The 13,187-nt window shown below is 35.1% G+C and overlaps 1 protein-coding gene across 1 annotated transcript in view; it reads left to right on the forward strand.

Moving 5' to 3' along the window:
* LOC111147758 (ring finger protein 217) overlaps window positions 1-13,187 on the forward strand; it is a 132,301-nt gene that overhangs the window by 102,962 nt on the left and 16,152 nt on the right. Inside the window, exon 3 of the mRNA XM_022503989.1 lies at window positions 4,250-4,414. Within this exon, the coding sequence (XP_022359697.1) occupies window positions 4,250-4,414 (165 nt within the window). The remainder of the gene's footprint in view (window positions 1-4,249; window positions 4,415-13,187) is intronic.

Here is a 13,187-nt window from a genome sequence, read left to right on the forward strand (position 1 = left end):
AATAAAGCAAATTTTTCTTGGAAGACCGAGTTAGTGCATATTTGCAATGATTATTTCAAACATAGATATTGTCTAATATTTTAAGTTTGATAAGTAATGATTTCATGATTTGTTTAAAATAATTATGTATATAGGAGTGTATATAATTAGGTTAAAAAAGACATGTCTGGGGTCCTTTTTGGTTTGGAACTCCATATTTTGTGGGTTATTTTTTTATTTGGCATGAACTGTCAAGAGAAAATATCATTTGTGTAAGACAAGTCAGTGCATTTAAATTATCTTGTGAGTGTCATAGTAGCCCAGATTTTTAGAAAAACTAAAGAAATTAAGAAGTTTAAAATTTAAGATAAAGGTGGGTTTTTTTTAATCTTTCATGGATTCTGGAACAAGTTAATCAAGATTCTTAACTCTGATAACTTTATTCTTGAAACTCTTGCAGCCCTGTCTGTTGTAGAAGAGTTTGATCACAATCTTGATGTTCAGTAAAATGTCACCTAGATAAAACATTTAGTAAACATGATCTGGTAATCTAAGAAAAGATGATACCATCTTAGTCACTGATCATAAATTAGATATGTTGGTTTTCTTTTAATTCATTTAACATTAGCTAATACATAGTACTTGCTGTGTGCCAAACAATTCATTTTACAAATAACTTTGAGGGCCTACCATGAGCCAGAAGTTCTGTTACTTATCTCAAGAAGTAGGGGATACTTGAGACAGCTTCTGTAACCTCAGTGAGCTTGTAGCTTGTTAGAGAGATTAGACATCTACATGTTGAATGTGAGCTCTCTAAGAAAGATACTGAATCTGTTTGGGAGGATAGGGAAGACATCTCCAAGCAAGTAGCATTTGATCTGGATAAGATTTCAATAGACAGATTGTGTTAATTGGACTTTCTCCAATTACGAAAGGCAGAGATATGCTTTGTCTCAAGCTATCTCAGTTCATGAGATTTGCTGTAAGTCTCCACAGGAAGAGGGAAGGGCAAGAGAGCAGCCTCAGCAGCCACCAAAGCAGACCTTGCAGAGAATTGGACACTGTCTCTAGCAGCATGAGAGCCCCTCTGTTGTGTCACTAGATGTGAATTATTGTTCCCGTTTCTTATGATCTGCACTGTGGTCACTAAGCTTTTCTTAACTTTGTCTCCACAACAAAGGTAAAGTGTATGTGTATTCCCATTTTACTCCTCAAGAGAAAAAGAAATCTGTCTTGCCAGCCACCTCACAGGCTGCTTGCCGGCCCGAGGATACATGCTTCTGCTTAGGGACTCATTGCTGGTGGAATCAGTTGTGGCCAGGGAGACAGGGGCAGAGCAGACCTCCTCAGACTTGAGCGTGCATCTGAATCACCAGGAGACCTAGTGAAAATTCAGACTCTGATTCAGTAGGTGTGGGCTGTGACGTGATTTTTTTGTTCCCAGCGACCTCCCAGGTGATGCCAATGTTGCTGGTCCCTGGACCACACTTTGAGTAACAAGGCTGGAACTATAGTGACCTCTTTGTGAATATAATTACTGAGAAGGCAGGCAATCTGTGTGGGAGGTCTGTGGTTGTGAGATGGTGTTTCGTGTGGAGAAATAAATATTTAAAAAGGAGTGAAAGAAGATGCAGCATTGATGTTGATATGTGTTTTTTTAATCAAGCCAATTTTGAATATGGTTAAGGCCACAATAGAATAAGGCATCTTCAGACCAGAAAGTTAGAATTTAGACCATTCAGAAAAACAGAGTTGTTAGGGCTGCCTATTAGTCTTTTTATTATCTTATTCTAGAGCAAAGCAATAGTTTAATTTTTTCAGTGAGAGACAATAAGCAGTTGGGTCTGAATTTAAAGAGGAGTACTCTTCACTTGAGAGCTTGCTGCAAAACTTTTTTCAATTTGCCACAGAGTCCATGTTGTTGGTGAAGATTGGCAGTAGGATATACTGTGGGATTTAGCTGTTTATTGCACAAAGTTGGGAACCAGAGTCACTGGTGTAGACACCCAAGTATCAGATTCCTTATCATTCTGGTACATTAGGACAATCACACATTTCTAACTCTCTTCATTAAGGATCCATAGGGGTGACCGTCCAGCACTTGGTCACAAAAATCCTCGAACCATTGTGATGTCCAATATCCACAGAGTTAATCCCAGTGTCAAATTGTTGTTTCATCCACTCTTCTATTTATTTCAGAAATACTAAGAACCAAAGAGAATTTTTTTTTATTTGACAGTGCTAGAGGTCAGTGACAGAATTACTAATAATGTTGAATAGAAGAGAACTTAGTTGAATATTCAAGCCCTTATGAGAATAGCAGATGCGTGAGGAAAAGCGAGTCTTTCTGACTTCTGCCCCATTTCATTCATTACATCCGAAGATGATATTCACGGAGGACCCATATGGCTTTTACATTTATTCATCATTGTTCAAGGACATGGAGGAATGATCATTTTATATCATTTTAGTAGCTGGAATTTACCCACTTCAATTCATTGTTCTTTAAAATGACTTATTTTAACTTTAATGATCAGAGAAGACAAAAATGTTGATTTTTAAAGCACTAAATAGCAACATACTTTTTTTTTTAACCAAAGAGTCTCCTAATTTATGTAAGTAAAATTTTGAAAAGGATTTTCGAAATTCACTGTATGTTGGTAGTCATATAGAATTCTGACTTACTGAATAGCTTAACCACATGACCTTTGACTGCTAACATTTTGGTTTTCAATTACCAAAGAAAGAATACTGTTTAGTATGAGGGAGTGTTTGCCAAAGTGAAAAGAATGCTGGCTTTGGAGCCAGACAAACTTATGTTTAAATTTCTTCTTAACACAAGCTTGCTATATTACTTTGGGTGAGTTATTTAATCTCTGTGAGTGTTAGTTTTCTTATCTGTAAACTTGTGATTTTACCTACTTTGTAGCATTATTTTGTGGGTAAAAATAAATACTGCATGTTATGCAGCAGTACAAACATTACACATGACAGAATTTCAACAAATAAATAAACATGATGTTTAAAATTTTAGGACAAAATACTATTTTGTTTTGATATAAATTAAAAGCAAAAGTACTTCTGTTACTTCATATTTAAATAGGAAGAACATTACCTATTCTAGACATTAGTGAAAACTGTACTGCTTTGAGTTATAAACATAAGAGCTGTGATTATAATTGCTCTGTGGTTAATCTGCATATTGGAAACTTCGTGTCAAAAAAGTGGTTTTCTGAAGAAGTAGTGATACTGTCGACAGTTTAACAAAAGAAATTCTAACTAATCTTCAGAGTGTACTTGTAAATTCATTCACGCTGCATGAAATAATATATTGGAGCGCAGAGAAGAGTAGTTAGCAATGTTGTTCATAGTGAAACATTTTATTCATTCGCTTTAATCAAACAGGGCTGAGAAAATCAAATTATGCTCATATGTTCTTCAATAGTGAAGACCAGAAATACTGTATGATAATGGGATACTTCCCTGTCATTCAAAATAAAGGAAGTCCGATAAAATGTCTTCTATGTTAAGTGGAAGACAAATATTTTCAATGAACATAAACACACACTCTCATATAGTGAAAATACAAAGACATCTTTTTGATGGTTTCCTAGGCACAGGCCACAGGACCCCCATACAGATATATGTCTAATAGGGATCCTTTGTATTGATTTTATAATTAACTTCCCTTAGATTAATAGCAAATGAGGTATATCCTTTATTTGAAAGGGTACTTGCTAGCAAATGCTGGTTTAGTAGTTTATTAAGTTTATTTGCCAGTGTGTTTTTCATTTGATGGAGCATCTATGAGGCTTTGATTTTTTTTTTTTTTTTGAGGCTTTGATTTTTAAAAGTGAATAAAGCCATTGGTAAAAAGAGCAATGGAAATGCCTGGGAAGTTGGTTCAAGGGAAAGGTGGATTTAAAGGCAACAGCCTGAGTATGTAGATTAGAGGTATTGTGAGCCTTCAGGTTTTATTCTGTGCTTCAACCCAGAGGACTTTTATAAGGCCAAAATGATTTCCAGAAGGACCCAGTGTTTAATTCCAGTATAGTGTACAGACAGCCTTATCATCTATACCAAAGCCATTCTTTCCTCCTTTAATAATGTTAAGAGTCACATCTTGTAGTTTAATCTTGTAGAGGGAGCAATATTTTAAATCTGGACAAATTATAATCTTTTAGCTAATTTCCTCAAGCATCACTATTTTTATCTTTTTAAACACTCTCAATATGTCTGCTAGTGCTTAATTTTACTTTTCCTTATACAGATCCAGTGCCCCACTTGCCAATTCGTCTGGTGTTTTAAGTGCCATTCTCCTTGGCATGAAGGTGTTAACTGCAAGGAGTACAAAAAAGGGGACAAATTGTTGCGTCACTGGGCCAGCGAAATTGAGCATGGACAGAGAAATGCCCAGAAGTGTCCAAAGTGCAAGGTGAGATAACTAACCTTTACAAAAGCAAAGAAACATGTGTATCTGGATATCATTGAAGAGTAATATTTAAAATATTGAAGTGAATTACATGTATAACTTTTTTTAAATTAATTTATTTGAGAGAAAGAGCATGTATGCAAGCGGGGGGAGGGACCAACGGAGGAGGGAGAATCTCAAGCAGACTCCCTGCTGAGCCTGGAGCCCGGCCTGGGGCTCAATCTCATGACCCCGAGATCATGACCTGAGCTGAAATCAAGAGGTGGTTGCTTGACCAACTGAGCCATCCAGCTGCCCCAACATGCATGACTTGCTTAACACAGGTGTGGAGAAAAAGGGTATTTGCTATTTCATTTTAGAAGAGTAATTATATTACATAACTAAATGGAACATATTATATGTAAACAATGTATATTCTTCTTACTTGCATTATTCTTCACAATTTAAGGAGGCGTCATATAATTACTGATTTTAAACTTCAAAGATTTTATTTTCCATTTAAAAATGGAGATGTGTGTATAGGGAAAAGTTAGCATGGAAATGGCATAAAAGTATTATTTCTAGTTTGCCATGTGCACTGTAATTACTTCTCATTTAGGTAAGCTCTGAAACTTTGCAGTCCTTTGCTTTTCTTTCCCCTTCCATTGCTTATCACTTTAGGATTATAATAAGCTGATCGTTTGCTTTTTGTAAATTGTAGAAGCTAATAGTTGAAGTCAGGACTTGGGGATTTTATGAATCCCGTTTTTCATTTTTCTCTTATCAGGCAGGAAATCATGAGTTAACAGATATTTGAGCTGAGAGTTAGATGTTGAAAGTCAACCGTGCAAGCAGCCAGGGAAGACTCACCTACAGAGAAATCAGCAAGTAAATACAGCCCAAAAACAGTGGATTTGATACTTATAGGGTAGAGATCTGTTGAAATTTGGAGGTTTTTTCTTTTCCTCAAAGCTCACTTTAGAAATATATATATATACATATATATATACATACACACACACACACACATATATATGTATATAGAGTGCATATGTACACTCTACCATGTATGTTTTCCACTTTTTGCGAAATTAATTTTTAGAAATCCTTCTGCAATTCCTTTCTGGAGATTTAGCACCAGATAAATAAAATTTGAGTTCTCAGAAAATGGTTAAAAATTAATCATTGTAAGTCCAACTTGAAGTAGTAAATTCTGAAGCCTATTAATGAGCATAAATATAATGCACAGATTCACTATATTAGGTTCATGTACAAGTTTATACATATAGTAAGTATTGTCTGAAATAACATGTTGCCTTCTTAATAGTTGAAAAAAAAAATTTCGAAATAGTTTTGATGACCTGGCTCTCTTAAAAGGATATCTAAAAAACTTTGAGCTAAAGCTTTCTTCGTTTTCCCTTTGGAAGGCAAATTCATCCACAGTTATTCTTTTGATTTTAAGGTTATTCCAGATCACAGCACCAATTGCTCAGTACCCTTTTATTTTTCATCCATGGAAGAACAATGAGAAAATGAGGTCTTTCCCCCTTGCTCTGGCCTTTCCAGTTTATTCCAGCTGCTACTCAGTTTCAACTAAATAAAGACCAGGAATTCAGGAGTGCTGTTAAGTCATTCCATTTAGCACTTTATTTGAAAGTATACTTTATATTTCTCTGGAAAGCTGTGAAAATAATTACCAGTTAGCCTGGCTCAAGACTGTATGCTGAGTGAGCAATGCAGCATTATGCATTGGGGACATTCCGAATGAATGGAGGTGATACATTCAAACATACATGGGTTACCCTAATCCTTCAATCGAACACTAAATGGACTCTGATAGAGAGGAAAAAACAACCAGCTGGAAGGAGTTCCCGAATGCACTGATGACTTCTCACAGTTTTAACAAAGACAGGTCACAGTTAAGAGAAAGCATACATGCTGGTTGCTTTTTGAAGTAATTGCTAAAATGTTGGGGCTTGGAAAGGAATTCACTTTTAAAGAGCTGGAAAGAAAGGAGCCAAGGAACCACGGAATCCGTTTACATGTAGCAGAGAATCTAGTTCCTGGTGAGATTCAGCTCCATACAATTCATGTCAATTTAAGTCATATTTTAGGGCTTCTTTTGAATAGAAATGGTTCGGTTTTCCTTTTCTTTTATGCATACGATTTTATATCTTTGCATTTTCTTAACTGTGATTTTGTTGTTGGAACTTAAAATTATTTTTCCCTCATGAAACATTTTTGTTCTTAGAACAGAAATCCATGAGGAGATATTCCTCAGTGACATAATGTTTGTCTTATACTCCAGGGCTTTACTTTCATAAATAATCCTTTAAAACTTATAAATACAGCATGTTGGAAAGTAAATAAATATGAAGCAAGTTAAACTAAATGGCTGTGCATGTATAGTGGAAATCAGTGTTGAACTAACAAGTAAAAATATGTACATTAAATGACTTCAATTTAAAAAACAAATAACATAAAATGCATATATATAAAATATATATGTCCTAATATATATATTTTCTAAATAACCAGTTCATGGTGTTCATCTTGAATATATCTTTTTCCCCCTACTTTGGATCTTTAAAAGTGTATACATCTAAAGATAGAATCACTGAATTAAACAATATCAGTGTTTTTAGCATTTGGTATGTATTACCAATTTGCTTTTATAAAAGATTGAAATTTATAATTCCACAAGAAAAATCTGAGGACCTGTTTCTATATAAACATTTCTGATTACCATTTCAAGTATTTTTAAAATGCTATTTTAGTGGGTTAAAAGTATTTTGTTCTTGTATTTTGAATCTCCTTGTTTGCTTTTACATCAAATATAAATTCATGTACTTTTTAATTTGTAATATCCTTTTTGACTTTCTGTGCATATTCTTTGCCCATTTGTATGGATCAGGTCAGGGCATATTTTTTGTATCAGATTATACGAACTCTTTGTTTGGAAGTATTAACTCCTTTTCTGGCATTTTCCTCTCCTATCTTTTGTTACTTTCTTTTTATGTCAGTGATAGTTTGGGGTTTGTTTTGTATTTTACTTTTTTTTTTTTTTTTACTTTTTTAAAAATTATGTGTTTATTTTTAAAAATTTTAGGTTGACCAAATATATCATTCCTTTACTTTTTGTTTTTGTTTTTTTTTTGTTTGTTTGTTTGTTTTCATTCCTTTACTTTTTGGGTGGATACACAAACACACATCATATTTATACACATATTTTATATTTTTACCTACTTTTTGTAAATATTTTGTTCCTAAGCTCTGAAAGTTATCTATCAACCAGAAGTTTGATAAAATAGTTCATTTTTTCCTTTTCTTTTAACTATTTAATTTCTAAATTGTTCAATATTTTAACTCTTTAATCGCACCATAACTTATTTTGATGTTTCCTATGCACCAAATACCTATACTATTTTTTCCAAATTATGACTAACTGACCTAATTGTTTATTAAATAATTCTCCTCCTACCGATTGATTTGTAATTTTTCTCTAACCATATGTTAAATTAATATATATAAAATACTCTCTTCTAAGACAAATACCATACGATTTCACTCTGTATAGGAATTTAAGAAACAAAACAGATGAACATAGGGGAAAGAAAAAAGAAGAGAGGAGGCAAACCATAAACCAGACTGTAACTGTAGAAAACAAACTGAGGGGTGATGGAGGAGAGATAGATAGGGGGATGGGCTGTAATAAGGAAAGCCCTTGTTGGAATGAGCACTGGGTGTTGTATGTAAGTGATGAATCACTAAATTCTACTCTTGAAACTAATATTACACTATATGTTAACTAACTAGAATTTAAATAAAAACAGGAAACATTTAAAAAAAAGTCTCTCCTCTTAACTCCCTAATCTTGCTGCTGCTGATTTTTCAAAGAAAGTCTGTGCTTATATGGGGGTGTTAAAAGATTATGCTTTTGTAAAAGGTACCCATTCAAACATGGTTTGATAATCTATAAATTTATTATTTTAGTTAGCATTCCAAATAAAATAACTTCATTTATAAATCTTATGTCTCCCATAATGAGTTTTTACCCTTTGCTCAGGTGGAAAGACCAGTTTACTATATGGTACAATGTTATGAAGAGATTTGACTTATGCTGAGAAGTCAAAATTATTGTTTATAATTGAATTTTGGCAGATGACCAGAATTACTATGAAATATTTTTCTCCCATGTGTAAGAGGCTTATTCATGGTAGGATTTTTTTTCATAGTAAGGTAAAAATATATAAATTGTTCTGCAAGTTATTTATTTATAAGACTTTTTTATAAAAAATTAATAGCAGCATAGTAAGATTAACTTTATCTAGCCATTTTTATTTAAATCTCATTGCTTCTTAATTCATACTATTTTCCACTTATGAGACAATATTTTCATCTTTTTTTAAAGATTTATTTATTTATTTATTTATTTGAGAAAGTGTGTGTGTGTGAGTCTGCATGTGCATATGCACCAGAGTGGGAGGAGGGGCAGAGGGACCTCCACAGAGTGGGGAGGCCCACTAGCAATGGATCTCGTGACCCTAAGACTATCACCTGAGCCAAAAATCAAGAGTCAGACACTCAAACAACTGAGCCATCCAGCCAGCCCAACGTTATTTTTTATCTTAAATTTTAATGTATGTGCTGCTGAAGCAAACACTATTTTTTATGTTAAAAATGTGTTTTCTGTCTCATATAAATTCTTAGCCTACAGAAAATATATGTTAATTTTTAAATGTCTTTCTTGAACATAGTTACAACAAATCTAAGTCTGGTTTGTGATCATTTTTAGTTTAAATCAAGTAAGGGATTCCAGTTTTGTTGAAAGTATTAAAATATCTATTCAGTTTCATGTAAAATTTAATTTTGAGACTGTCTTACAGCAGATTACATATTAAACTTGAGTTAATGAGAAAAAGAATTGCTAATCCAAAGAAGATGAAAAGTGAGATGCACACCTAGAAATTAAGAAACATAGATTGTACAATACAAAACAAATGAGTAAACACATTTTGTAGGCAATTTCACATATATACTTTAGATTTAAATTGTAATGAAGTCTTAAATGCCTTTGGATAAAACTTTAAGGTAATACGCAATAATAATAAAATGATAGGCTCAGTAGTACATAAGCTACATTTGTGGTCTCATTTAAGTCTCCAAAGAAAGTAGTGAGGAAGGGGTAATTACCACCATTTCAAGATGTAAAGACTGTTTCAGTGAGGGTAAGTAACCGGACCAAAAAGCAGGCAGGGGAAAGGGAATTATGTTCATTCATAATTTATTGTGAATTTGGAATTAAGGAAATTTACTTGTCATGATATTTCCTTTCAAATATTTTACTCTCTGAAATCCTATAATAGGATGCTGTAGGCAAGAATGCATTGATTCAGAGAAAATGATTAATTTACTCCTGTTCACATAAAATTAGCTCAAAAGCTATGTCTGCAGGCTCTAATATCTGAGCTGTAGCTATGTGGTCCTGTGGTTGCTGAAGAAAGAATTTGGAGTATTAATGGTTCTCAGAGATAATCCTACAGTTTCTTAGCATTTCACACACCCCTACAAATACACATGCAGGGGCTTTTAAATTGTGCTCCATTCAAAAAATAAAATATCTTTGTCATGGCTCCCATCTCACACAGAACAAAAGGTTGTAATGACCATATGACTTGCCGTGTTCTGGGCACACTTCACCCCATCATTCTTCAGACCTCATCTTCTTCATTCATGCTCCTCTAGCCACATTGCCTTCCTTGCTTTCCTTCGGAAGCATCGGGCATGTTCCCTCTCAGGGTCTCCACACTTGTTCTTCCCTTTGTCTGGAATATTCTTTCCCCAGCTATCTACATGGTCTGTTCTCTCCCTTCATGCCTTCTAGCAACATTCAGCCTCTCATAATTACATTCCCCTACCTCAGTAGGTAATATGCCCCTTAAATGCTTTATTTTCTCTCCATTGCACTATATTACTTGTCACTATGTAAAATAGTGGCTACAGATCCTTTAACTCTTTGGTTAGGATTATTCCTAGTATCTTAATGGGTTTTGGTGCACTTGTTAATGGGATAGATGCCTTGATTTCTTTTTCTTGGGCCTCATTGTTAGTGTCTAGAAATGCAAGCTGACTTCTGTGCACTGATTTTATATCCTGCAACTTTGCTGAATTCCTGTATTCCAAGCATTTCCTTGGGGGAGTCTTTTAGGTTTTCTACACAGAGTATCATATTGTCTGTGAAGAGTGAAAGTTTGACTTCTTTGAGGATTTGGATGCCTTTATTTCTTTTTTTTTTTTTTTTCTGGAATTTAAGGACAAAACAGATGAACTTAAGGGAAGGGAAGGAAAAATAAGAAAAGATGAAAACAGAGAGGGAAGCAAACCATAAGAGACTCCTTGTAACTATAGGAAACAAACAGGATTGCTGGCAGGGAGGTGGATGGGTATGGGGTAATTGGGTGATGGGGATTGAGGAGGGTACTTGTTATGATGAGCACTGATGAATCACTAAATTCTACCTCCAAAACAAATAACACACTATATGTTAATTAAATTGAATTTAAATTAAAAATGTTTAAAAAATAAAATAAATTAGTGGCTATATTTTGCAGCCAAAATAGAAAATTGTTGAATGGATAAATGCCATTTTTCTTTCTTACACATAAGGACTTTTAGTGAGAGTCCATTACATGCTCTGCAAAACGTGTTTTTTTATTTCTGGTGAAACTCACAGAAGGGGAGACACAGCCATTACATTGACAATGATCAAACACTGTTGCACTCCAGTAGGGCTTTGCATAGAGTATTATTAGAAGGTTCATGGTTTTTGGATATCTCATTCATCTTGAGGAATCCAGGGAGAGCTAGTTTGTTGAGGATTATTGGATGGATTTGGGCATGATAAAAGGTATCCAGGAGTGAGATTATTACAATTAAAAATACAAGGGCACAGAGCCAGGAAATGTGTACTCTGCGCAGCAGCCACAAGCACTTTGTGGTTCCCTGAGAGTAAAGTTCATAGAAGGAAGTGGTGAAAGGTGGGACTGTAGAAGGAAACAGAAGTCTGGGTTTCACACGCAAAGTCAAGAAACTTGGATTTTAGCCTCCAGACTGAAAAGCGGTAGGCAGGGGCATGGTGTCCAATTTATATTTTGGGTTTGTTGCTGTTGATCCTGCAAGGGTAGTTGTAGACATCTAGAAGGAAGTGATGACAGCATGAGCTAAGCCAATGGTCAAGAGACTAGAGAAGAGAAGGATTACGTAAAATATCTTGTGGCTAAACTTGCCTGACCTTGATGATTATATGTGGATGTGTGATGTAAGAAGAGAATAACCACCAAATATTTACTTTTGTTCTAAATGGATGGTGATACCATAAACTAAGATAAAATAATGAAGTTCAACCTAGTTTTATTTTGTTGTTGTTGGGTTAAGGGGCCATGAAATGATGATGAGTTTGGCTTTGCTTATTTGACTTTGAAATGGCTGTCAGGCATATAGGTATATATGACCCACAAATAGTTGTTACATGAGTCTCCTGCTCAAGAGCCAGGTCCACGGTGTCAGTGAAGAAATGAGATCTAGTGGAGGGAAGCTGGAACTGTTTGAATATGAAAGAGTATCCCCCAAAGAGTATGTGAGTCATGGGTAGAATTGAGGGATAAGTGAAGAAATGGGAACCTGTGAGAGAAAAGAGAACCTGGAAAAAAGGTGGCATTGAAGGAAGAGTATATTAATGGTCAGAAGGAAGTAGTGATCAACCAGTTAAATGCCACTAAGAGGTACCGTAAGATAAGAATTTAAAAGATGTTTATTGGGGCACCTGGATGCTCAGTCAGTTGGGTGCCAGACTCTTGGTGTAAGCTCAGGTCATGATCGTAGGGTCCTGGGATCAAGCCCCACAGATTTAGGCTCCATGCTCAGCCAGGAATCTGCTTAAGCATTCTCTCTCTCTCCCTGCCCCTCTCCCCACCCACACAAATAAATATATAAGTCTTTTTAAAAGACATATTTATTAGGGGGCGCCTGGGTGGCTCAGTGGATTAAAGCCTCTGCCTTCAGCTCAGGTCATGATCTCACGGTCTTGGGATCGAGCCCCACTATGGGCTCTCTGCTCAACAGGGAGCCTACTTTCTCCTCTCTCTCTCTCTCTCTGCCTGCCTCTCTGCCTACTTGTGATCTCTGCCTGTCAAATAAATAAATAAAATCTTAAAAAAAAAAAGACATATTTATTAGGTTTGGCAATTAGAGGGTCATGGATAATATTCATTTGTTCTTTTAGTAAATATTTATTGAGAACATGCGTATGTGACAGGACCTGTGCAAGTTTCTTTAATAAAAGAACAAACAAGATGTACATGATCTAGGACCCTTTTAGATCTTATCAACTGGGAGAGAAGAGCATTTGAGCAGAAGGATACACATAAGAGTTTTAAAATGTAGAATGAGGAATGTTGTGACAGGGCTGATGCAGTTTGCTTCTCATTTCATGGATATGGTGTCATGAAGATGCTGGGCTAGGAATGCACTCCCTATGTCTGAGGCCTCTTGTTGGTGAACTTCTACTTGTCCTTCATTTCTCAGATCAATGTCACTTTCTTGGAGAAGCCTCTTCTGACCCTCAGACCAGACCAAGCTCCTGCTATTCAATATTCTCTTCATACCTTCTCCTTTTCCTTCACGGCATTTGCCTTAGGTTGCAAATGACTGTTTATCTGTACTATTGATTAATGTCTGTCTACACCTCAGACGACAAACTCCTTAAGCGCAGGAGCCATGTCATATTTTATCAATGAAC

The sequence above is a fragment of the Enhydra lutris genome, unplaced genomic scaffold, assembly GCF_002288905.1.
Source record: "Enhydra lutris kenyoni isolate GAN:26980312 unplaced genomic scaffold, ASM228890v2 scaffoldscaffold17, whole genome shotgun sequence".
In the NCBI taxonomy this organism is placed as follows: Eukaryota; Metazoa; Chordata; class Mammalia; order Carnivora; family Mustelidae; genus Enhydra; species Enhydra lutris.